The sequence below is a fragment of the Podarcis gaigeae genome, assembly GCF_964106915.1.
Source record: "Podarcis gaigeae genome assembly, chromosome: 15".
Lineage (NCBI taxonomy): Eukaryota > Metazoa > Chordata > Lepidosauria > Squamata > Lacertidae > Podarcis > Podarcis gaigeae.
Window position 1 is genome coordinate 3,834,313 of NC_139692.1, and position 25,496 is coordinate 3,859,808.

A 25,496-nucleotide genomic window follows, 5' to 3' on the forward strand; every position below is an offset into this window, starting at 1 on the left:
GGCACTTTGAAGCAGAGTTTCTAGAGCAAAGGATAGAGTTGATAAACAAACCAGCATCAAACCACGGTTCAGCTGGTTGTCTCAACTGGGTGGCTGCCTGGCTTCTAGCAGAAGGTTGATCTAAGTGGGATTATTGAGGAGAGGAAAGAAAGAGTTTCCCCTTGTAGGTTCCTAGCAGGGATTTCAATAAATAGGAAGTTCTCTAAGGCAGGTCATAATATTTTGTCTATCTAGCCCAGTGCACTCTACTTTGACTTCTTTAGCCCCTTACTTGTTTGATATGTGTAAAGAAGCTACACAGTGAGCTTGTTAGCAAGAGTAGATGATATTGTATTTAGGGGTGCCCAACTCTCCCAGCAGTGACTAGGTGGCTGGGATCATCTTGTGGTCTCTGCAGGACCTCCTCCATTCTCATCTTGGTATGTTCCAGTCATTTATCTTTTGAGAGGCTCTAGGTCTCCTTGCATGCCTGGCAACATACTGGGATGACATCATGGGTTCATTCTGTATGATGGCGTCATAGTTCACCCTCAGTTGTGGCACAGATCCAGCATTAACCTCCATCTTCCTGCTCTAAAATCGCATGGGGACCAGCAGGAAATGTGTGGTTCTACATCAGAGCAAAGAGAGACGAGCTTAAGCAAATGCGTTGGAAATTATATTGGGAATAATCCTAACAGACAGACAAAACAGAATTAGTTATTCTTTGTAATGTTAATGTTTCGCATCACACATACCTTAATATGCATCATTTTGTGTTTTGATTGAATTATTTGGAAATATTCTTTTTGGGCAAACCTATTTTAATGTAGGAAGTTCAGAAATGCCTGCCATATTTCCCATTGTTTGTTAGTTGCAAAAGTGTGCAATGAAACAGGATTGGCAGATTTCTGGCTTGTCAGATTTGCTTCATTTTCTACTAGAACCCAGAATCTACCTGAGTCAGGTTGCATCTGGCATCCTGTTGGAAGTAAAGAACAGGATGCCTTTTGAGCCACATTCCGAGCCTAGATATTTGGTTTCAGTACCTGAACAGATTAGGGACGCGGGTGGCGCTGTGGGTTAAGCCACGGAGCCTAGGACTTGCCAATCAGAAGGTCGGCTGTTCGAATCCCTGCGACGGGGTGAGCTCCTGTTGCTCAGTCCCTGCTCCTGCCAAGCTAGGAGTTCGAAAGCACCTCAAAGTGCAAGTAGATAAATAGGTACTGCTCTGGCGGGAAGGTAAACAGCGTTTCCGTGCACTGCTCTGGTTCACCAGAAGCGGCTTAGTCATGCTGGCCACATGACCCGGAAGCTGTACGCCGGCTCCCTCGGCCAATAAAGCAAGATGAGCACTGCAACCCCAGAGTCGGTCACGACTGGACCTAATGGTCAGGGGTCCCTTCACCGTCACCTGAACAGAACTGAACTCGTAGGCCTTTTTTCACAAACAAGTCCAGTCCTAGTTTCTTTATTTCAGCTGCCTAATTGAAGTGAAAACAAGGCATTTTGCTGCTACTATTGTTAAACATTTCAGAGTCAGAAATTCTTGCCAATATCTTGCATATCACACAGCAATCTGCTGGCAGATCTCAATCTATCCTCTGTCCACTCCTGCAGTAGAACAACAATAGATCATTCTCTCTGTGCGTGTTTTTGCTTTTTTGTCTGTCAACTTGTAGTTTGAAAATGAGCTGATAACAAAACTGGATCAGGAAGTTGAAGGTGGTCGTGGGGATGAACAATACAAGATTTTGCTGGAGAAACTGTAAGTGTGTGAGTGTTTTTGCTTGCCTTTCTAGAATCCCTTTTCTCCCTGGTGAGGTGACTCTGTCTCCCTCAGTATTAACCTTCAGGAGATATTTCTCTATTTACCCTAGCATTTCATGGCTGAAAGGTACTGTTCCTGGAGACCCTGAGATCACTGATTGTGAATGTTTTAAAAAGTTTTTTTTATTATTAAAAAAAAACTTTTAAAGAGTTTTAAAAGCTTCTTTTTCATTGTTATTTTTTGAAAATGTTCTGCAGTTGCTGTGTCTGCCATTGGTATTATCAACAATACTAATGTTCCACCAAGAAGTGACATTTTCTTTCTGTGCTTCAATTGATTGGATCCAAAAGTTACATGACTGGAAGGCTTCTAGCACAAAAGTGCCTCCCCACTGCAGACGTCCACTAGTGCAACTTTGGCCCTAACACAACATAGGGTTGAATCCAACTAACCTCTACTCAGAGTAGACTGGGCCCTTTGAAAGTAATGGAGCCAAGTTAGCAATTTCTATTAATTTCAAGAGGTCTACTCAGGGTATAACCAGCATTGGCTAGAACCCATAATGTTTTATTTATTTGTTGTAAAACTTAATTTTAAACTTCTGATTTTCTCTCTCTTTGTCTCCCACTTCCCTTGTACCACACACATGACCCTGCAGCCTGTTGGAGCACTGTCGGAAGCACAAATACCTCTCGAGCTCAGGCGAAGTCTTTGCTCTCTTGGTTAGCAGCCTGCTAGAAAACCTCTTGGATTACCGGGCCATCATGCATGACGGGAGTAAAGAAAACCGCATGAGCTGCACTGTCAATGTGCTGGTATATACCTTTTGGTTTGCATTATTCTTCTTTGTAAAAATCAGTTCAGTTATTCACAACCATACTTTTTTACTTTTGTAGAATTTTTATAAAGAAAAGAAGAGAGAGGATATCTACATCAGGTAGGCCATGTTACCTTTAGGCTTCGCTGCTTTTTGGTATGAGGCATCATTGTGTAGAGAATTCTGTCTTAGATCAACAGGCTGAATTAAATGATATTTGAACAGCTTCTGTGCATGTAATTCCATGATAATCTGTTTTCTCTTCCCTTTCTAGATACTTGTATAAACTTCGGGACCTACACACAGGCTCTGAAAACTACACCGAGGCAGCATACACACTTCTCCTTCATGCAGAGTTGCTCCAGGTAAGTGTCTTAGGTGCTAAAGGGTGGCATCGTAGCAGTAGCCAAGTCAGGATTGTTTTTAGCACGGATAATCCAGCTACCTCTGTCCAAAGACACCTGGGTGCCTCAAGTAATAGTGAGATCTTAAAATTGGAAACCTGATCCTTAAGGGAAGTGTAACCCAATCCATAGCAGATTGAACCCCACCTCCTTGTTGAAGCAGTGAGTTCCCCCAAATACCCTCATCTTGTCTGGGATTTCTATGTGGGATGTGTGTCAATGACTGGAATGTTTTGGAGATACGGCTATATCTATAGCTTTCAGAAGAGAACTTCTCTTTGCTTAGAAGAATCATGTTGTGGAATTGCTTCCCAAGAAGAATGACAGACCATCTAACCTTGCCCCTTTCACAGTGCAGAAGATACAGAGATTCAGCATCCCCAATAGCTCTGCTGAAGACATCCATTAATTTTTTCCATTCTCAAAGTGTTCCGACCACCAAAATGTTCTTCTAATGTTCAAGTCTACTGCCCTGTAATTTAAACCCTTTAGATCTAGTTCTGCTTTCTGGGGCAGCAAATAAGAACTCTGCCCTCATATTTAACAAGTGTACAACCTGTATACACAACTGTAGAGCTGTACACTTGCACAGTTATTTACATGCAACATTCATAGAATCATAGAATTGTAGAGTTGGAAGGGATCCAAGGGTCATCTAGTCCAACCCCCTGCAATGCAAGAATCTCAGCTCAAGCATCCATGACAGATGGCCATCCAACCTCTGCTTTAAAACCTCCAAGGAAAGGAGAGTCCACAAGCTCCCGAGGGAGACTCTTCCACTGTTGAACAACTCCTACTGTCAGCTTTTCCTGTATGTTATTTGGAATCTCCTTTCCTGTAACTTGAGGTCATTGGTATGAATCCTACCTTCAAGAACAGGAGAAAACAAGCTTGTTCCCTCTTCCTTGAGATATTTGAAGATGGCTATCATATCTCCTCTCAATCTCCTCTTTTCCAGGCTAAACATATCCAACTCCTTCAAGCATTACATTCAGCAAGTGTACTGTCTGCATACATAACAGCTGAATTTATAAACTGTACACCCTTTCACACAAAAAACAACAACAGTTGTACATTGGTAGCAACAGCTTGTACCTGTGTTCAGTGTAACTTTTGAACAAGTCTTGTATGACATACCTCTTGGTATTTTAAAGAATGCTGTCATATCATCCCTCAGGTACCCTTCTCAGAATGACTATGTTAACTCTTTGATTTGTTGTATCCTTTATCCTAGTGGTCTGATAAGCCATGTGCTCCACATCTGCTTCAGAGGGACAGTTACTATGTCTATTCGCAGCAGGAATTGAAAGAGAAACTCTATCAAGAAATCATTGCTTTCTTTGACAAAGGCAAGGTGAGTCTGTCACAGCAGGATGAGGCAGACAATTTCCAGGACAGTTTTCTAACTGGCCTCAATTGGTATTGGTGGGTGTGGCTCAAGAAGTGCAGAATGATGGATGTGACTCTCACCTTTATGTGACTCGCCTCTTGTGTGCAAACCACACAAAAGCCAGATAGATAGATGTGCACACATATATCATCATCATCATTTTTAATTTGTATACCGTCTTTCTATCTTACAATACTCAAGGTGGTTTACAAGCTGCAGAAACAAGGAATGTACATCTTATAACAATCAATGCAATACAAAAACGTGATAATAAAACATCTTTAAAATAAGCATCCTACATAAAAAATGTAACATTCAACCATCACTAGAATATTATAGAATAATAATATCAGCATATAAAAATTAAACAGAAATTCACTCTTAACAATTTCAATAAATAATTTCTAAACTACTATCAATAAAAAAAGGGACGCGGGTGGCACTGTGGGTAAAACCTCAGCGCCTAGGGCTTGCCGATCAAATGGTCGGCAGTTCGAATCCCCGCGGCGGGGTGAGCTCCCATCGTTCGGTCCCAGCTCCTGCCCACCTAGCAGTTCGAAAGCACCCCTAAGTGCAAGTAGATAAATAGGTACCGCTTTATAGCGGGAAGGTAAACGGCGTTTCCATGTGCTGCGCTGGTGCTGGCTCGCCAGAGCAGCTTCGTCACGCTGGCCACGTGACCCGGAAAGTGTCTCCGGACAGCGCTGGCCCCCGGCCTCTTAAGTGAGATGGGCGCACAACCCTAGAGTCGGACACGACTGGCCCGTACGGGCAGGGGTACCTTTACCTTTACTATCAATAAAACAACGTCAAGCCACAGTGTATAAAATAATACAATACAAATTGAGAAGCAGAGACTGGAGGGTGGGGCAAGGCAGGTGGAATAAGGCCTTGCCTGATGGAGTCTCTCCCCTCACAGTTCTTCCTCCAGGCACAGCTCCCTTATGAGGACTCCTAGGGCTGGAGGGTGGGGCAAGGCAGGTGGAATAAGGCCTCTTCACCTAGGCAAGCAAGAGTAATTTTTACACTTCAAGAACACATTCAAGCGAAGCAAAAAGTCCTCTTCAATAGAGTGTGAAGCAGACCAGTGAGGGGTGTGGCCCGGACAGTGGCATAGCATGGGGAGGGAGCTGGGGGGACAGTTGTGCCAGGCACAAAACTCTGGGAAGGCACAGCCAGGCACCCCAGCCCCCCTTCTCCTTGTGGCCAGCTCAGGGATGCCCATGCACTTCCCACCCCTTGGCCAGCCAAGAGGCAGGGTTGGGCCAGCTCACCCTTGTGCACTGCGCAATGTGCCAGACCCGTGGGGAGGGAAGATGAGAAACAGGAACCACCACTGCTGTGCTCTCTTTCCCTCTTGCTCAAATGGCAGCATTCCAGTACAAATGGTGACAGCAACCCCACATCCATAGCGAGGCTTTCCTTCTCTCCGTCCTGTCCTGTCCCCCACCATTGAGTGCTGTACCCTTCTCAAACTGAGGGACTGGGCAGGCAGGCAGGCTGAGGCAGCTGACTTTGGCTTGCACCTCGGAGAGGGGTGGGGAGGAAAGGGGGGGCGGCTGGGCCTGAAGGGAAAAGGGGAAGAGAAGGGAGACAGAGAGGGAGAAAGAGCAAGCTCGGGTCCTGAGGGTGAGCAGGGCTGGAGGCTGCCCTGACGTTAGTTCCCTCAGTCCATCCGGGGCACCTGCGCACACGCTTCCTTATTTCCTTGGTGCCAGATCTGTGTCACTGCACGCCCCCCCCCCCCGGCAGCTTGCTGCCACCCAGCTTCCACGAGCATCACTCCCGTCAGTTCATTCTACATTCTACTGTTTACCCATTGGGCTGTGGCTCCAAGCCCCAGCGCCAACCCTCTGAGCCACTATGGCTGCCGTTTCCAGGAGGAGAACGAGAGAAGGGAAGCAGGATGGAGGGAAGGGGGAAGTGAAAGAGAAGAGAGGGAGAAGGAAAAGCAGATTGTGGGGCAAGGGAGAGATACAGAGCTATGGCACCACTCCTTGCTAGCTCCCTCCGCCACCACTTGGTCACCACCCACCTGCCTGCCTCTGCTCCAAGCCAACTGCTCTCCTCACTCCCCCAGCATGTGCCCCAGTAGTGCTTGGCCATGGTTTACTGGGCTCAATACTTGCCTTGCCATGGGCACTGGCAACCCACACTACACCCCAGGCCTGGGAGAGTCATGAGACCCAGACACAGGGACCTGGGGATCCACATATGACCTGAGGCTTCCCATCACTATTCTAGCCAAGCTATGTCTTCAGATCCTGGTTTGTTAACTAAAATTGGAACAAACCACAGTTTCCAAAACTCTGGTTGCTCCAAAGTGAAAGCAGACGTTTTATCTCTCCTCGTTTTGTATGGAAAGGAGCAGGAGGGAGTGGTTTAGGTGCTTGTCTGAACCAAGCCTTAAGTATTTTCTAATCCAGGACTCACCTTTTAACTCCAACTCCCAACATAGCATGTAGCTTTAATTTCTTAGCTGCTACTGGATTTATAAGAGCAATTTAATGAGAATTGTTGCTCATCTGTGTGGTGGACTGTTTCACCAGTTCTGTCTATTTAAAAATTGTGTAAGATCCACTTTGAGGCTTATATCCAATGGTAGTCATACTCAGAGTAGATCCATTGCAATTAATTGACATGGCAAACTTGCATCTGTTAATTTCTGAGCAGAATTTAGCTGGGAGCTGGTTGCTCCTGCTCCTTTTGCATACTCTTATCACTGGGAAATCCAAAGCATATAATTTGCCTTCTTCTGGCTTGCTAATCATGAACCTCTCCTTCCATGCAGAGAATTTAGCTGCTGGATACGACTAGTGGGAAATGCAAGTTAACTTGCTTAAGTGCGAGAAGGTGTGTGTGTGTGTGTGTGTGTGTGTGTGTGTGTGTTATGGTTTTAGTTCTTATTAGCATCCTTGGCATCTGTTAGAAGCCTAACTTCTCAGAATTAAGTTTGGTCCATTGGGTATCATCTGTGCTAATAAATCTTTCTTCTCATTTTTTTTAAAAAAATATTTCCTGAAGATGTGGGAGAAAGCAATCCAGCTAAGCAAGGAACTTGCTGACATGTATGAGAACAAAGTTTTCGATTATGAGGGCCTTGGCAATCTCTTGGTAAGATGGCTGGGTTTTTGTCCTCTGCTGGGTTGGGAGGATTGCTGTGGGCTATTTTTTTTGGGGGGGGGGGTGGAGCTCTGGGAGAGTTCTTGTACTCCTGACTGAGTACAACAGCTGCAGATTAAGGGCACAGGAAGCTTCAGTGTACTTGAGGCTTTAAGAGAGAGAGAGAGAGAGAGAGAGAGCGCGCGCTAAAATGCTTGTGCGCACACACATTTCATTCTTTAGCATGGGGATGGCAAACCTTTTTGAGACTCGGCTACGTTCCCTTCTGGGCAAGCTTCTGAGGGCCGCACAGTAGCAAGAGGCATTTGGATACATTCCAGCCAAAAGGAAGATACTAAAGAAGGGTGTGAAACACATCTGGAAAGAGGATGAGACCTCTAAAGGGGTGTGGCCTGGGGAAAGTCCAAAGGACCAGACAAAGAGTATTGGAGAGCCAAATTTGTACCCTGGACCAGAGGTTTCTCACCCCTGCTGTGAATATTGTGCATTTTGGCAACTGGCATTTTGAGAATTAGTCCTATTTGCTCAACCTGTTTTGATGGGTTTGTGTTTTTGTGTTTTTTAATCCCATAAATTTATAAGAAAGAGCAGAAGAACATGCAGCATATATCTCTTAATCACTAAAAGTTGGGTGAATGAATGAAATGCCTTAACCTAGCACCTCAAAGTCATTAAACTAGGTGCCAGGCAGACAATCCGGTGGAGAGTATTTCGAAGTTGGGATACCGTTAACTTTACCTTTGTTGCCACCCTCCTAAATGTTCATGCTAGTAGCCCCTGTGATCTTCATAGAGGAGCAGGTGATCTTTCCAGCTTTGTGGGCTGTAGCTTTTTAAACTTGAAATGTGGTTGAAGACTTTTCCTTGATCAGGTTACTTTTTTTGTATAACAGCGCCCACCCACCCTTCTTCTTTTTAATACACAGAAAAAACGGGCCACATTCTATGAGAACATCATGAAGGCAATGAGACCCCAACCAGAATATTTTGCTGTTGGGTATTTTGGCCATGGATTCCCCTCCTTTCTGCGGGTAAGAATGCTATGGGGGTCTCAATGATGGGCCCATAATAACCCTTTAAAATATGTCAGATATCTGAATTGCTGACTGCAAACTAGATTACAGTGAGCAGAGCAGACTTAACCCTCAGGCCCACTGGCTGGAAGGAGTTGGAATTGAGGGGGTGCATCTCCCTGACAGAGAAGAACTTCACCAGTGGAATGGCATGTCCACAACAAAGGCTTCTGCTATGCCTGCAGATATATCTGCAGATGTAGATCTACTACTGGTGGCTTTTTGATACCATTAGCTGGTGGAGGGACCCTGAAAAGGAGCATTCCAGTGGCGATGTAGGGATGGGGGCTGGATCCAAGGTCCCTTCTTTTAAATTGGAGCAACTGAAATAGACCATGCTCTATGAAATCAGAATCAATAAGTCCTTTAAATCTGGACCTTCCGCAGTATTGACAGGCCGTGGACTTGCTAATGTTTGTGTCCATTTTGTTGGCTTGCCAGGTATGTTCTGTTCTCAATTTAGGGCCATGGGAATTTGTTCCGACTAGCAACTTTAATAGCACTGCTGTATTTCCTGTCTGATCCTTGTCACAGAACAAGATCTTCATCTACCGTGGCAAGGAATATGAAAGAAGGGAAGACTTCAACCTGAAATTACTGACCCAGTTTCCAAATGCTGAGAAGCTGAGCAGCACTGCTCCACCCACAGAAGAGATCAAAACGTCTCTTAAGCAGTGTATCTTTTGTGGGGAGTCTGGTTAGAGACTAAGCTGGACAATATAAAGCAGTGGGTAGGGGTAGGAGTTAGGTAGGAGTCTTAGGCTAGGTACACATTAGCAGCTGAAAATGCAGCAATCATTTTTACACACCTTTGCAGTCTTGGGCTGCAAGAGGTTCTCCACCCCTGACATGGATATTAAGCTAGGGCATGAATTGGATATCTGACCTCTATGCTCTCTGCAAACATTTCCTCTTATTTATTTTCCTTAACGCACACCACACAGATGTCCAGTGCTTCATAGTGAAACCTGTAATGAACCTCCCACCAAACTACAAGGACAAGCCTGTTCCAGAGCAGATTCTAAAGTAACCACTTTTTCCTGACTAATCAACCCTTTCTGCACATCTAGAAACAAGTACTATTACTGGGCTTCAGTCATGGGTTGGCTTGCCTGTACTTTGGATTTCTTTCTGAAGTACAGCAACAGCTCAATACTTACTGTTGTGTCTGTTTTAGAAGACCCGTGCCATATTGTGATGCTGTGTAAAGCTCCAGTTTGGACCAACCTCTCTCCATTCCTCTTCTTACCTGTGGAGCTATATGCCTCCATTCCCCCAATCCTGGTTCAAATGCACCACTGCTTTAGGGCTAACCCTGACCTGCTCTGGTGCTATCACAGCAAACACCCTGATCTTAGTGGACATAAGGTGAAACTTTGGAGCATATGGCACAGCTAAGAGTGTCCTTCATGAGGATTGAAGTGACCCGGCAGGAGTATATAAGGTTCCTGGAGGTAACCTGGTACCAAGTTGTTGCCATTAACTGTTTTTATTTTATGCTGTAAACTGTCTTGAGTCCCTGTCACAGAAAAAGGCTGGATATAAATAAACAGAATAAAAATGTAGAAATAAATTGTTACAATTATGAAAATAAATAATAGTGTCAGACCTCCTGATTTTGGATGGTGACTGGAAATGCTTCTTGTGGTTTGATTTGAGCTGATCTGCTTGTTTACTGCTTTAGCTTCTATAGATCCAATGAAGTGCAACAATTCAGACACTCCCGGCCATTCAGAAAAGGAGAAAAAGATCCTGAGAATGAATTTGCAGTAAGTCCTTCATCCTTTGGAGCAATCTTTGAGGTTCTACTTCTCTCTCCGGGTTTTGTTACCTTGCAGTTCTCATCCACACTTCCACTTGCCCCACTGCTTTGCCTGGGAAAACCCACTGGTTACTGCTGAATCAGAACAAACGTCTGTCAGTTTTTCTGAGGAACTCTGGGTTTTCTCAGGGGAAGTGGTGGGGCAAATGGAAAAGAAGTTTGGACTCATGGTTTCTAGGCATGGGACAAGTGAAAGTGTGGCGCATGGGGCTGATAATGCTAAGGTTGCAGGTTCAGTCCCCATGTGAGACAGCTGCATATTCAGCATTGCATTGCAGGGGGTGGAACTAGATGATCCTCACAGTCCCTTCCAACTCTTAAATTTTGTGATTCTGTGGCAGACCATGCTGAGTCCATCTAGCTCAGTGTTGTCTTCGCCAGGGGTGGCCAGCTGCAGCCCTGGTTTGCCTGTGGCTCCCAGCTTAATGTCATCCTCCAAAGCCCTATGCAAGTGGTCAACTAAAGACCTCTGGCAAAAGCCACCTGTCCCTTCCCCAGCAGTTTGCTGGATGGGGAGAGACGGAAAGAGAAGAATAAGGATAGCACAGAGAGGAGGGAAGGAAAGGGATAGCTGGACCCACCGCTTGCCGTACTCACAGCCAGCATACAGCCCCCAACAGAATAAAGGTTGTCCACCCCAGGTCCACAGTGCTGACAAATGACTCTCCAAGGGTACAGTCAGAAGTCGTTTCCAGACCCACCTGGAGATGCCAGGGATTGAGCCTAGAGTGCTTTGAATGCAAACTGCATGTTCTACCCCTGAGCTACATTCCTTTCCAAAAAAACCCAGCTAGAAGTTGTAACTGCCTCCACTTTGACTTTCACTTTTTTCCAGACTATGTGGATCGAGAGGACCACCTACACAACTGCCTATTCCTTCCCAGGAATCCTCAAGTGGTTTGAAGTCAAACAGGTTGCAGTGGTGAGCTTTGGAGAGGATGCATGTTAATTTTTCCCCTCACTGCATTTTTATCCTTCCTCTTCATGGGGTTCAGGGTAGCACACATGATTTCTCCCCACCATCGTCCTCTTTGTGACAATTAAGTGAAGTGCGTAAGGATGGAAAGCTTAATGATTGGCCCAGGCTCTTAGTTTCCCAGGCACCAAGTCCAGCACTAAGCCATTGTGCCATCCTGGCACTCAAGATCTGAATAGACAGTTGACACAACCGGCAAGGGAAGATTCCATCTCTCTTCATCCGAGGGCCAAACTATTCACACAGTTGGCAATTGCAGTCAAATTTTTTGAAAGTGAATTGTAGGCACAGAAAGGGGTGAGTGAGTTGGATCTGAATGGGAACCCTGGCATAGAGATTTAGATGACTTAAATCTTTTGCCCCACTCCCACTGTGGTCTTGGTCTAGATCAGGCCCCCTGTCATTTGTTCCTGCTGTTTATGTCATTGTCCTCAGCAATTTAGGCAGCTGCCATGAAAATTACAAGGAACTCCCCTCTCCCTGGCTGTTTGTTTAATTAATCTCCCCTATTAGGGGCCAGGCCACCCATGAGGCAAAGTGAGGTGACCGCCTAAGGAGCAGGATCCCCAGGGGCAGCAGATCCCAGTATCTTTCTTCCCCTGCTCCTGATGTAGATCTTCTTACCCTTACCCCTTCTTTGATGGGGAGGAGGAGTGCCATTTTAGGGTCCACCTCAGGTACCAAAATGTCTTGGGTCAGCCCTGTCTTCTGTGTATGCATAAAGTTTATCATGGTCATGATGGATCAATTGTTCCATCCTACTCAATAAGTGAGGGGAATAAGGTGGCCTGCAGAGAATTGCTACATCAGATTTCTAATACATTCTGCAGGACCCTTGTTCAATTTTTGTAGCTAGGATTTCATAGGATTAGTGGTCCTCAAAATCAAAGCCATATCTTGCAGAATGCAGCAAAAAGCTCTGCACTAGGAGCAAAACCTCCTGTGCACTGCTCTTCAAAGTGGTTTTCCCCTCATTTTTAGTAATGCAACAAGTCTGTGAGGTAGGCTCTGATAAAGAGAAGAGAATTGCAGAAAGAGAGCATGCCTGCCCCTAGATCACCCTGTGGGCTTCCTGTCTAAGAAGGGACTTGAATTCACATCTCCATAATCTGGCATTCTGACTACCACTCTGAGTGAGGGAGCAGGGCTGGGAAAGGTGTCAACCCTGTGTGTGTCCCACCCTTCCACCGCATTTAAGAACCAGTGCATGCATGTCCTCCTGAGATGATACAGTCCGTAAGCTGAAACTATGCTGCCTAAGTTTCACATTATTAGGTGTTTCCTCTCCTGATATTGAAACCTTTTGTGACAAGTGCAAAACAAAAACCCCATGCCAAAGACTGGGCTTGAAAATACTGCCCTCTTGTGATAATTTTTGCAGTTTTTACTTTGGGATGATTTCCCATATGGATCACTGTATCATGTCAAAGAGGTTCAGTTATGGTCCATAGTGTGGACAACACCACTCGGGAAAAAGTCATGGCGTATTATATGGATCTGGAAAGTTGGGCACACATTGACCTGCACTGAAGAGTTCATTTTAGATGTGGCCTTAACTCTCCTGTATTTGCATTTCTCAGGAGGAAATAAGTCCCTTGGAGAATGCCATTGAAACGATGGAGCTGACAAATGAGAAAATCAGCAATTGTGTTCAACAGCATGCCTGGGACCGCACCCTGCCTGTTCACCCTCTCTCTATGCTCTTGAATGGCATTGTCGATCCGGCCGTCATGGGTGGATACACCAATTATGAGAAGGTCAGCTGTTGCTGCAGAGTAAAGATTAGTGTGAAGTGCATTTTGCATTTAAAAGCCAACATACCTAGCTTGCAGTTTCTGAAACATTGCACAAACTGAAGCACAGCTATCCTTCAAAATATGCACTTTCCCAAAATTTGCAGTGCAGTTAATGTCTGCAAAAGCACGTTAATCCAGAGGGATTTGCTTTGCAGAAATGTGCAGCAGGGAAGATTGCATACAAATATGCAAGAAGAAATTCGCATTAAAATGCTGGTGCATTTTCATAAAGACTTTCATTTCACTAGTAAAGAGGTGTGAAAATGTGGGGAACTGAATTTAAGATTTTAAAAAATGAGAAGGTGAGAGAAACCAAACTTGACCACTCCTTGCAGCAGGAATGGGTGAATCTGTCCATGTTGCTGTCTGATTGAAAGAAGAAAAAACAGAGAGAAGAAATAGTATTTTTGTTCTATGCACACTTATTGTGGGTAACAACAACAATGTTGCAGTATAGAATGTTGATGTTCAGAATTCTAGCTGCTGCATTCAATTCTCCCCACATTTTGCAATGCCCCCCCCCAAAAAAAACCCACACCTAACAAACAACATTATATGGCTACTAAGCATCTTTAGTCCTCTTTGGGTTGTTTGTCTTCTGCTCCCCTTTAAGAGTCCTTTCCTAAAGCTTTTTGTGTGTGTTTCTGCACACTTTGGGATTACTTCACCTTTTGCCCTTTGGCTATATAAGTAATGGTACTTACAACCTGAACATCTGAAAATTGAGGGAATGATTAGATTAATACAGAAAAGATAAAAAGCTGTTTAACTTGAAAGGGACCATGGTGTAAACTACCAAAAAACTTAGAGTGAGAATCAAGGGATGAGATTTACACTTTGGAGAGCAAAAAAGCTCATGTACTTTAGTATAAAAATAACTTAGTGGGCTATAAGTATAAAGTATTGTAGGTTTTTCTGAATATTTTGGCAAGAACTAAAAATAATGGAAGCTAGAAAGGTGTAGAGATTAGTCATGGATAGGATGCTGAAGAAATTTAATTCAGTTAGAATTCAAATGCAAACTTACCTAATTTGCACTTTCCTGTTCTCTCTTATATTATAGCTGCCTTTGACTTGCACTTTTTCACTTTTTGCAATGCAGATCTCCAGGCAATGAGTACAAAAATGCAAATACTAGGGTAAAGTGTGCACTTTTTCTGTTCTCATCCTGAGGTAAAGTTCTTAATCCAAGGTAGTACTTCTGGGTTAGTGGAGTCTGTAACCCAAAGTGTTTGTCACCCAAGGTGTTTGTCACCCAAGGTACCACTGTAGGGATCAAAAGTAGCAGTGATGATGCTCCATAGATTGTGGAAGTCCATAGTCCCCAATGAGAGCTATAGCTATTTCTAGTTACAATGTGGTGGAGTCAGTACGGCTCAATATAGATGTCCTCGGATATGAATGCTGCAAGACACAGTCTTCAGATGCTTAAAATGGGATTAAAATCCATTTTCAACCAAGGAGTATTTTGAGCTGGCTCTACTCTATTTTAGGCATGGAAGTGAGATTTGCAGAAGTGGAAAAGCCGTTAAGGCTTTGAAATGCTGTGGCCACATCTGGAAGTCGTCAGGGTGTTTGCTCACAGTTTCCTATTCTCAGCTCGCTCTGTGGAGGGAGTGCGGTTTTTGTGGGCTGCCATAATCATCATAATCTAAACCCTTTGTTTAATGTTGGGGACAAGGAATCAACCTTTGGAGCAGATCACCCTCCTTGCTCATCATTAAACGATAGCAAAAAGCCAGTTTTTTCATCACATGCATGTCTAAAGATGGATTGTTCATTGTCGTGCCCCCAATTTGGGTTTATAGTCAGTGGAATCTTGCAGGCTTTACCCTTGACAACATTGCCCCAAAACATTATATTTTACTGTTCTATCTAGGAGAAAATAGCAAATTTTCCCCGTATCTGAGAGGACTCCAAGGGGTACATTTGGAGTAAGAGCTAAGCTGCTGCTTCTTGCTGTGGGACCCTGGTATCTCTGTGAGAAATCACTTTAGATCTTCCTGGACTTTGTTCTAGATTGGCTTGCAATAACCCTGTATCAAGAGGGTTGGAAAAAGCAGGGAAATACTGATGGATGGAGCAATAGAAGGCACTAGTATAACTAGTTTCAATCCTTTTGCTAATGCAAATTCATGTGGATCCCTGTTGTTACCACACTTCCTCTGGACACATTTCTCTAAGCATGTCTGCAGACTGCCTCTCGATGTTCAAGCTCTGTGCTCAAGCAATAAGCCCTTCCCTAGTGGAGGGGGGAAAGCCTCAGATCAAATGCAAAATCTTGATAGATGCAAACAAGAGGGGGTTGATCTCCCAGGCCTGAAAATGTACTATGAGGCAGTTTGCTTGTGTTGGATGAAAGATTGGGTGGACCTGAAGAACGTAAATACTCTGGACTTAGAAGGATTTGATATGGTGTATGGATGGCTTGCTTACCTATATTATAACTAAACTAAAGTAATTCCACAACCACGTGATAAGAAAGAACCTATACAGCATTTGGGCAAGATATGAAGACCACCTAGAAAGGAAGACCCCCCTGGTGGATATCCCCCATTGGGGCAGTGGCAGTTAAAAAAAATTAAACATGAATAAGAACGGGTACATACAAGGACCTCCTTGAGCTTAGAGAAGGCACTATAGAACTACCGTATTTTTTGTTGTATAAGACTCACTTTTTCCCTCCTAAAAAGTAAGGGGAAATGTGTGTGCGTCTTATGGAGCGAATGCAGGCTGTGCAGCTATCCCAGAAGCCAGAACAGCAAGAGGGATTTCTGCTTTCACTGCGCAGTGCAGTGATCCCTCTTGCTGTTCTGGCTTCTGAGATTCAGAATATTTTTTTTCTTGTTTTCCTCCTCCAAAAACTAGGTGCGTCTTGTGGTCTGGTGTGTCTTATAAAGCGAAAAATACGGTAATTAAAGAAAAGGTATAAAACTGGATCTCAGATTGGTTTCAATATTTTCAATTAAATGAGGTTTTCAGAAAAGATAAAGAAAAATGAAAAATGGAATGAGGATCAGAATCGGTGGAAACGAAATTGGGAAGCAAAAAATAATAATATCCAAACTTTATACAATTTTACTAGAATGGGAAACCAAAAACGAAATGGTCAAGGCCGTAATGAGACACTGGGCTATAGACATTGGACACAACATTGAAATTTCAGTTTGGGAGACAAAAATATGGAACAAAAATATCAGCTTTTTGGCTTGCTATTTGATAAAGGAAAATATACAAAAAATGCTTTACAGGTGGTATTTGATGCCCAGTATACTTGTTAAAATGTACAAAAGTCGGTCCAAACTGTATTGCAAACGTTTGGAGGTTGAGAGAACTTTCATACATACGTGGTCGCACTGCAAACATGCCCCAAGATACTGGGAGATGGTCTATGATGAGCTCAAAAGAAATGATGAGCTCCAAAAACTAATGCTTTTCTGTTAGTGATAACTGGGGATGAGATCCCTGTGAAGGCATGCAACTTACCGTATTTTTCGGCCCATAGGGCACACCGGCCCATAGGGTGCACCTAGTCTTTGGGGGGGGGGAATAAACAAAAAAAAATTATTTTCCCCCCAGGCACGGGGCTGGGGCGGGGCTTCCCCCGACCCCAGCCCCCAGAACAGGCAGCTGTGGGAGAGCTGCGCAAAGCCCGAAGCCTGGGGGCGCTGAGCTCAGCGCACCCCCAGGCTTCGAGGTGCAGGCAGCTCTCCACAAGCCGTGGGAGAGCTGTGCGAAGTTGCACAGCTCTCCCACAGCTTGCGGATAGCTTCCTGAAGCCTGGAGAGCAAGAGGGGTCGGTGGGCCTGAATTCGCCCCATAGGACGCACACACATTTTCCCTTCATTTTTGGAGGGGGAAAAGTGTGTCCTATAGGGCGAAAAATACGGTATTTCTTTAAGCAGCATCCTCTTTCCAGGCCCCTGTGGGGTGGGGTGAGGAGGCAGCTCTCTCTGGGGCAGGGGGAAGGGTGCTGCCCAGAGGACTCCCAATGAGAGGGGAGAGGAGAGGAGGCTGAGGGAACGCTGCACAGGGAGGGTGTTCTAAGAGGTATGGGGCTGCCCACTCTCCAAGCAAGGGGTGACATAACCGGGCTTCTGAGGCCTGGAGCATATTTCCCCACAGGGTTGCTGCAGAAAGAATGTAGCTGGTCAATGGAGCCATGGACTCAAAAAGGTTGAAAGCCTGTTGCCTTAAACCAAGGAACAAAGATTAAGATTCACATCTCAACTGTTCTTTGTTTTTCTCCCTTCAGGCCTTTTTCACAGAGAAATATATTCAAGAACACCCTGAAGATCAAGATAAGATTGAACTGCTCAAGCAACTGATTGCTTTACAGGTACCTGCTAGGAAGCAGTTAGGGAGCTGCTTTATAGCAAGTCATGGACATTGGTCCTTCTAGCTCAGTATTGTCTATGTATTGGGTGGAGTCTCTTAGCCCAAGGGCTGCATAATCCCCTAGGCCTAATTTTATGCAGTCCTAAACAGCGCTGTGGGTTAAACCACATAGCCTAGGACTTGCTGATCAGAAGGTTGGCGGTTCGAATCCACACGACAGGCTGAGCTCCCGTTGCTCAGTCCCTGCTCCTGCCCACTTAGCGGTTCAAAAGCACGTCAAAGTGCAAGTAGATAAATAGGTACCACTCCGGCGGGAAGGTCAACGGCGTTTCCGTGCGCTGCTCTGGTTCTCCAGAAGTGGCTTAGTCATGCTGGCCACATGGCCCGGAAGCTGTCTGTGGACAAACGCCGGCTCCCTTGGCCACTAAAGCGATATGAGCGCCGCAACCCCAGAGTCGGTCATGACTGGACCTAATGGTCAGGGGTCTCTTTACCCTTTTAAGCAAAATTTGGTTCTCCTACATACTTGTTGTCTGGGCTTTCATGGAATCTCTTCCTCTTCTGCTTTGCACAAGTGTGTGTGTAAGATAAAAAGAAGGGATGTGGGGGCACAAAGAGAGGGAAAGCTCTGCAGTCCTCCCTGGAGATCAGAGGCCCTTTATAAGAAAAAGGTTCTTCACCCCAGGTCAGGACTGACTGGTAGGGGTTCTTCCAAAGTTTCAGACAGTGTCAGAGTAGACAATACTGGGCTAGAAATGCTAATGGGCTGACTTGGTATGGACTGAGAAATGAGAGTGGCCTTCCTGACATCAAAATGTGGGCATCCAATGTGTTTGGTTCCCTCTTTCAGATGCCTTTGCTGGCTGAAGGGATTCGGATTCATGGGAAGAAGCTGACAGAACAGCTGAAGCCTCTTCATGATAGACTGACCTCCTGCTTCAAGGAGCTGAGGGAGAAAGTGGAGAAGCTCTATGGTGTGATAACTCTGGTAACTGTTGCATCCTGTTTTATTAAGGCAACCTTTAAACCTGTCTGCCTGTAAAGCACTCACATTCCCAGTGCCTAGCTACCAGTTTATTTTTAATTTAGTTATAGAAAAGTGCAGCTGAAAGGCCTTCAGCCAGATAGCTCAGTGACCACTGGAGGGGTGTGCAAATAAGCTGTACAGTGGTATCTCAGGTTAAGAACTTAATTCGTTCCGGAGGTCTGTTCTTAACCTGAAGCACCGCTTTAGCCAATGGGGCCTCCTGCTGCCGCTGCGCCGTCGATTTCTGTTCTCATCCTGAAGCAAAGTTCTTAACCTGAGGTACTATTTCTGGGTTAGCGGAGTCTGTAACCTGAAGCGTCTGTAACCTGAGGTACCACTGTAATTCCAAAACAGGATTATTTTATTTCTTTATTATTTTTATTAACTATTTATTTTTAGAAAATTTGCACCCCATTCTCTAGCCCAGTGTTTCCCAACCTTGGGGCTCCAGCTGTTTTTGAACTACAACTCCCATAATCCCTAGCTAGCAGGACCAGTGATTAGGGGTGATGGAAACTGTAGTCCGAAAACAGCTAGAGATTCAAGGTTGGGAAACACTGCTCTAGCCAAAAAAGGCTTGCAGGGCTGGTAACACACAACCAGTCAAAATAAGACAACCCCATGATGCCTGCAGGCTTTCTGTCTAAAAGACATGAAACACAAGGGGAAAGGGCCAGAGAGGGAAAAGCAAAAAACCAAACTCAGACATCAATGTTGAAAAGTCAAATAGTTGTTCTTATAATAACCAGCTGGAATGGAAATAGTTCAGGGACAGGAAGTGCTTGGTTGAGCTGGTCTTTCAGTCATGCTGGTGGAAGAGTCCCTGCTTCTCATCTCTCCCCCTGAGGCAGCCTAAGGAATAGCTGTGACCAAATGCCAGTCAAGGACTAGGAGGCCCCATGGAGCTGAGCTTTCAAGCAGAGCTGCTTACCATGTTTATAGTCCACCCTTCCTCCTACAGGAGCACAGGGCAGCTAAGGCTCAAGATGCTTGCACAGAGTCTTGCAGGAAGTCGATGGTTTTCCCACAAGAGCATTCCAGAGTCGGCCTGAGCAGGTCTTGCCTGGCAAGCAAGGCAGAATGTTTAAAAGCTCTTTTCATCCCAGTTAGCCCCAAGTGGAGTCAGGACCAAAAGGAGCAATTAAGTTCTCTCCTGTGCTTAGGACTTGCTTTTCCAACAGAGGTGGATTTAGGGCAGTGCGACCAGTTCCCCCTCAGAGGGCACTGAGCCAGGGGGACACCTTCCTCTCTCCTTTCCAAAGCCCAGTTAGCACTTTTCCTCTTTATATTCCAACCACAGCCTTCTTCGCTGACGGAGAGAAAGCAGAGCAGGTCTGGGTCAGTGGTTTTGCCCTACATCATGTCCTCCACTTTGAGGAGGCTCTCAGTTACCTCTGTGACTTCCTCTGTGGGATCAACATCCTCTACCTCATCAGACAGTACTTCCTCCAGACCAGGATCAGATGGGTGAGTGAACTTGTAGGAAATCAATCCAATCTAGTATTTATTAGGGTCAATCCACCAATAGATAAAATACAAAATTTACAGCTTCAGGATTGTAATTTTTTATTAATCACCAGCTTGGAATAAACAATTGTGAGATATTTACTCACCTATTTAGTAATATATTTATTATTATCCTCAAGGAAGAAACTCAAAAAGGTCTCTAAGACGACCAGGAAACCACCTCATAAGAGGATAAAATAAGTGTTCGCCTATCTTTTGACAGAAGAACACTTGAGATGCTGTTTAGTACAATAAATCAGGGTTCACCAACAAGTTTAGGCTCATGGGCAAATTTGGATTTTCTAGGACTACCATGGGTACCACCTCTCTGGTCACTTCTTTCACCCCTTCCCCAGGATCAGCCCCCCGAGAGACAGGAATATAGTGTGCGCACACACAATTCACTTTCCCAAGGGATCTTCATTAAAGTAGGATTCAACAGAATTAGAGCATTGAAAAGCAAAGGAAAAGGAAGCAGGGAAGAGCTACACTCTTCCAAACTTTGCCTGTCAGTTCTATATTTTAAGAGGGAGAAATAGATAAATATTAATTATTATTTATTATTTATACCCTACCCATCTGGCTGAGTTTCTCTAGCCACCTTGGGCAGCTTCCAACAAAAAGTTTAAAATACAATAAAACAACAAATATTAAAAAACTTCCCTAAACAGGGCTGCCTTCCTCTCGCCACCTCGTGACAAAGAGTGCATTGAATTGGCAGGGAGTCAGATAGTTGATGGGCACCAGGGGAAGACCTCAAGGGTCCCATTAAACTCATGGGCACCACATTAGCAACTTTTGCTGTAAGTGGTCACAAGGACAGCCTCTGCCCTTGAAAGGAACTTTGGCAAATCTGCCATCTAGGCTGTAGGAGGGCAAAACTGCCAGTGCTTCATGTCTCCAGGGGACAGTTGTGATGTTTTCTCAGGCTGACAAGAGGAGATGGGATAATCTGTGCTTGTTTTTCCTATATGGGCTACAGATCTATTCTTGAACCACTGGTGGAAAGGAGGAATTTGACATCCTCCAGGATGGAGGAGCTCCCGGCCAAGGATGATGGCGAGAACCGGACTAATAAATTCAGGCGGAAGGACTGGAGCCTCAGCAAATCTCAGGTCATTGCAGAGAAGGAGCCAGAGGCTGAGCTGACTTCCAACATGGTAAATAAATGAGTGATAATTATGATGAAATTCCCCCTGGGAGCTTCTGTCATTTTCTGTTAGCTGTGCATGCTACTTATGTCATGGTTAAAAACCGGGAGAGGCTCAGATAGTGGAAGATTTGATGATCACATTAAGGAAGGCTTTCCATTTGGTTACATTGTGTTGGCCACTCTGAGCACACGGCTGCAAATTACATTACCATGATCTCTGCTCAGATACCACTCTTAAGTATCAGGCAGCGCCATTACAATTTCAGCAGTCTCAACTCAGGCTCAGTTCTCACTAACATTGCACTATACCACGTTAGCCTGCAGATGGGAAATTTGCATGCTTGAATGTTCTTCCATACAAAAGCACAGTAATAAAAATCTCTGCACACAGAACTCTGGTACATCAGGAAGATGGACAAGTTAGCATCCTTCTCTCTGATGTGCAAATCCCAACCAGAATCCAGCTCTCCGGCTGTAGCTTTTGGGTGTGACAGGAAGTGCCCCAAAGGCAGGTGGAAATGAATCACACCTCTGCCTTTCCAGCTTCTGAGATTAAGATGAAATTTCACATCTTCCATATGGGAAGCTGCACAAGTGGTACCCACTTAGAGGTATATAGTTTTGCCCATTTATGTGTAACCCATGAAAAACACCCACTCCTTACTTCCTGCAGCATGCAGAGCTGCTCTCTGTCATATCACTGAGTTAAAAGAAAAACCATGTAAACTTTTTTAAAAGTCATACTCTGTAATTTTGCCTTTACCCCATGTTTAACAGCATGGGATGCTGAAAAGTGTCACTCTGAGCCAGAATTTGTCCAGTGTAAGCTTGGAATCCTGAGCACTCAGACTGTCAACTCACAGGAAGAACCTGTTGGTTGGCAGACTGCCATGCTGAAGACCTCTTCCCAAATGCATTTATAGTGTTGGGGAGGCATGGGGCGTAGCAGTGAACATTTCCTGCCTCTCACGAGGTTGATCGCATGTACTGAACTCCCAGGCAAGACTTCTGTGGATGCTGTTACTAACTGGATGATCATGGAAGCCTAATTTGCACCACTGGTATTTGCACTGGATCTTCAGTCATCCGGACAGCAAATAGAGATAGACTGAATTTCTCAGTTGTGGTTTCTCTGTGTTTCTCTCCTTTGGTGCAGTCCAAGGATGGAGGACCTGTGGCCCTTCCAGATGATGCCGGACTACAACTCTCATCATTCCTGATTATTAGCCAAGCTGGCTGGGGCCTCTGGGAGTTGGAGTCCCAAAACATCTGTAGGACCATAGCTCCATTGTTCCTAGTTCCTCAGTTGCCTGGCTTTGAATGTTCTGAAAACCTGTTACTGTCTACTGTGAATATACTGTAGGATGGCAGGTGGGCAGCTTCAGGTGTGGGGGCATTTCTGTCTGGCCCTTAGGACACCCCCACTCCTTCACCAGGCCTGTCTGTGTCCCACTCAAGTGCTTTTGCCTGATGGGAATGTGTCCTTGAACTATGATAGTCCTTCTTGCTTACTTGGGTAGAGGATGGAAAGTGGTGGGTATAGAAACCTCTCACTTCAATATGTCTAGACCAGTGTTTCTCAAACTTGTCATTCATGACCACTGGTTCTCCTAGCTAGGAATGATGGGAGTTGTTGTCCAACAAAAACTGGAGACCCACATTTGAGAAACACTGGTGTAGACTGTAGTCTACCCTACAAATGTAAAAATTTAAATAAGTTGCCGCACCAACTTTTAGACACTGAACCTCACCCACCAATGACACATTGCCCAGAAGGGAATGTGGACTTTGGGCTAAAAAGGTTTCCCCATCCCTGATTAACAGGCTGCAAATCCTTAGCCTATTGAAGATATATTGCCCCTCAGTAGCCCGTTTTGGTGCACTGAGCCTTCCTAGACCATTGCAAAGCCTTCCTGATAGGGAGTAGCTAACATCATGATACCCATAGTGTCGCCACCGGCACCTTCAACAATTTTTTTTGTTTGCTTGTTTGGTCTGTTTCCGCCACTGCAGAATGCATCAGGAAAAGCACCAAGGCCAAAGAGTCTCCAGCTGGGGGAGAGCAGACTGTCGCTACTTCAGGGCTCATCACTGCAGCAGGCCACACCTCTCAGCCCACAGCCAACTACTCCCAAAACGCCAAGAACCCAAAGTACGTTGTGCAGATCACATCTGTGTTTTATTTTGCAGAGTGTTGGTAAAATGAGTTTCCCCCCTCAAGGGGTTTACACATTTCTTCTCTTTGTACCAGAGATGGGGAACCTGTGGCCCCCGAGATGTTGGACTCTATCTCCCATCAGCTCCATCCAGCATGGCCAGTAGTCCAAGATTATAGGAGTTGTAGTCCAGCAACACATGGAGGGCCACATGTCGCCCATCCCTGTCTGCAGACCAAGTTGCTCAACACTGGGAACCACCTTGGCATGGTTTCACCATCACAAATTCAAACATGTTTCTCTAGCCACGAGGGCTAGAAACTGCTTCCTCCCCCACCAGCAAACCTAGGTCTTCCAAAGCTAAATAGAAGAGGGACCACCCAGCCCTTCCTAATCCCATGGTTCTTAAAATGAACCATAAACTCAAAAGGCCAGCCCAGACTTGATTCAATTTACCCTCTGCTGCAAATACTGAGACAATGTTCATAATTTCTTTCTGAAGTTTGGATGACATTCTCATTCCATCACTAGGCGTTAAAGTTCAGGAAACTGTGAGGGATGAAGTCCAATGAGAAAGGAACCCCCACTGGACATTTCTGGTGTCATTCTGGATTTCCTTTCCCATTGTCCCAGGTGTGCATTTTTCACATGCGCTTAAATTCATTTGACGAGCACAGACAAAACTTCTGAGACATTTAGGGCTGGGGAATTGCAAGTGGGATTCCAAATTGACACATCTGTCCAGAATCACCTGCTAAAGTGTGTGTGTGTAAGTGTGTGTGTGTGTGTAAAAGCACAAGGCATTTTCCTGTCTTTCGCCCACTGCCTTTTTTTTTAACCCGCCTGCCTTTTTCTTTTCTCTGTCTCCAGGCTTTCCTTCTTTGCAGGCAGATGGATTAGCGACTCTTAACTTGCAGAGCACTCCACCCCCACCTCCACCCAAATGCAACAGCAGCTCAAGGAACTCCGCAGAGGTAAGGAAATGGAAAGTGACATACTTTGGATTGAGTTATGTGATATAGTGGCAGCAGTGCAAATTTCCCCAGGGGCTTCTTAGGGTGGTACTGCATGAAAAGGTGTCTTTGGCTAGGCCATTGGCTCATTTCCTGGAACCACCAGAGTGGTTGGAAATATTCTACTCAGAAAGGGGATGGTAGTATACAGTTCTCTCTTTTTCTTTTTTGCCTAGGGAATATCTGCTCTCACTGGGCACTGAATGTTGCAAAGATGTGGGGTTGCTGCTGAAAATTGCAGCCCTGTGTTGAGTCTCTCCCCCACCCCAGTTTAGTGCTGATCACGTCCTAGATTCTGTTCTCACTATGGCCAGCCAGATTCCTCTGGGAAATCCACAAGCAAGGGCACCTGTGCAGTACCCCTCTTCTTCTCTTCTTCATCCAGTGTTAGACATCCAGTGAAGCTGAATGTTGGAAGATTCAGGACAGGCCAAAGGAAGTACTTCTTTGCACAGTGCAGTCCAGCTATAGAATTCGCTCCCTTAAGAAGTAGTGATAGCCACCCCCTTGAGCAGCTGTAAAAGTGGATTGGGCGAATTAGTGAAGGATACGTTCTCCCTCTGGCATCAGAGGCAGTATGTCTCAGGTTACTGGTTGCTGGGAATCATAAGTCAGGAGAGAGCTGTTTGCAGGGAGCACATATGGGCATCTGGCTGGCCCCTGGGAGAAGAGGATGCTGGACAGAGGGGCCTGTGGTCTAACCCAGCAGGGCTCTTACATTCCACAGCAACTAGTATCCAGAGTCAAACTGCCTCTGATCCTGGAGGTAATATATCGCTATCATGACTAGTAATCATTGATAGCCTTATACCCCATACATGCCAACAGACAGTGTGGTGAGAGATGCAACCTAACAATATCTGAAGCAGCACAAGTTCCTGAGATAGTAGGTAATGAGGAAAAACCTCGACCTGAGACCCTGGAAAGCTGCTGCTGGTCGGTGCAGACAATAGTCATTTACCTGAACCCTCAAATGGGGGAGGGTAATGAACATAAGCTCCAGCTCCCAATGCTCCCTGGTGCACTAGCTGCTCCTGAAACCCTTGTGCACAATAAACATCAAAGTCTGGAAAAAGTTTTAAAGCACATGTAATTGAACACACTTGGAACCTCTCCCTGTGACTGGAAACCTTGATGAGCCAGGGTTCCTGTT

The 25,496-nt window shown here is 45.2% G+C and overlaps 1 protein-coding gene and 1 long non-coding RNA gene across 3 annotated transcripts in view; both read left to right on the plus strand.

The window, feature by feature from the left end:
• Positions 1 to 25,496, plus strand: part of LOC310832212 — a 288,863-nt gene that overhangs the window by 242,209 nt on the left and 21,158 nt on the right. The window lies entirely within an intron of this gene.
• The window catches only part of DOCK5 (dedicator of cytokinesis 5), a 139,030-nt gene that overhangs the window by 112,780 nt on the left and 754 nt on the right, over positions 1 to 25,496 (plus strand). For both annotated transcript variants that reach the window (XM_083713368.1, XM_083713367.1), the window contains exons 34-51: positions 1,662 to 1,747; positions 2,409 to 2,565; positions 2,647 to 2,687; positions 2,842 to 2,932; positions 4,206 to 4,325; positions 7,386 to 7,475; positions 8,410 to 8,514; positions 9,091 to 9,232; positions 9,501 to 9,582; positions 10,241 to 10,325; positions 11,214 to 11,300; positions 12,935 to 13,111; positions 17,406 to 17,489; positions 18,339 to 18,476; positions 19,816 to 19,982; positions 21,004 to 21,181; positions 23,188 to 23,326; positions 24,201 to 24,304. In XM_083713368.1, the coding sequence (XP_083569494.1) occupies positions 1,662 to 1,747; positions 2,409 to 2,565; positions 2,647 to 2,687; positions 2,842 to 2,932; positions 4,206 to 4,325; positions 7,386 to 7,475; positions 8,410 to 8,514; positions 9,091 to 9,232; positions 9,501 to 9,582; positions 10,241 to 10,325; positions 11,214 to 11,300; positions 12,935 to 13,111; positions 17,406 to 17,489; positions 18,339 to 18,476; positions 19,816 to 19,982; positions 21,004 to 21,181; positions 23,188 to 23,326; positions 24,201 to 24,304 (2,073 nt within the window). The remainder of the gene's footprint in view (positions 1 to 1,661; positions 1,748 to 2,408; positions 2,566 to 2,646; positions 2,688 to 2,841; positions 2,933 to 4,205; positions 4,326 to 7,385; positions 7,476 to 8,409; positions 8,515 to 9,090; positions 9,233 to 9,500; positions 9,583 to 10,240; positions 10,326 to 11,213; positions 11,301 to 12,934; positions 13,112 to 17,405; positions 17,490 to 18,338; positions 18,477 to 19,815; positions 19,983 to 21,003; positions 21,182 to 23,187; positions 23,327 to 24,200; positions 24,305 to 25,496) is intronic.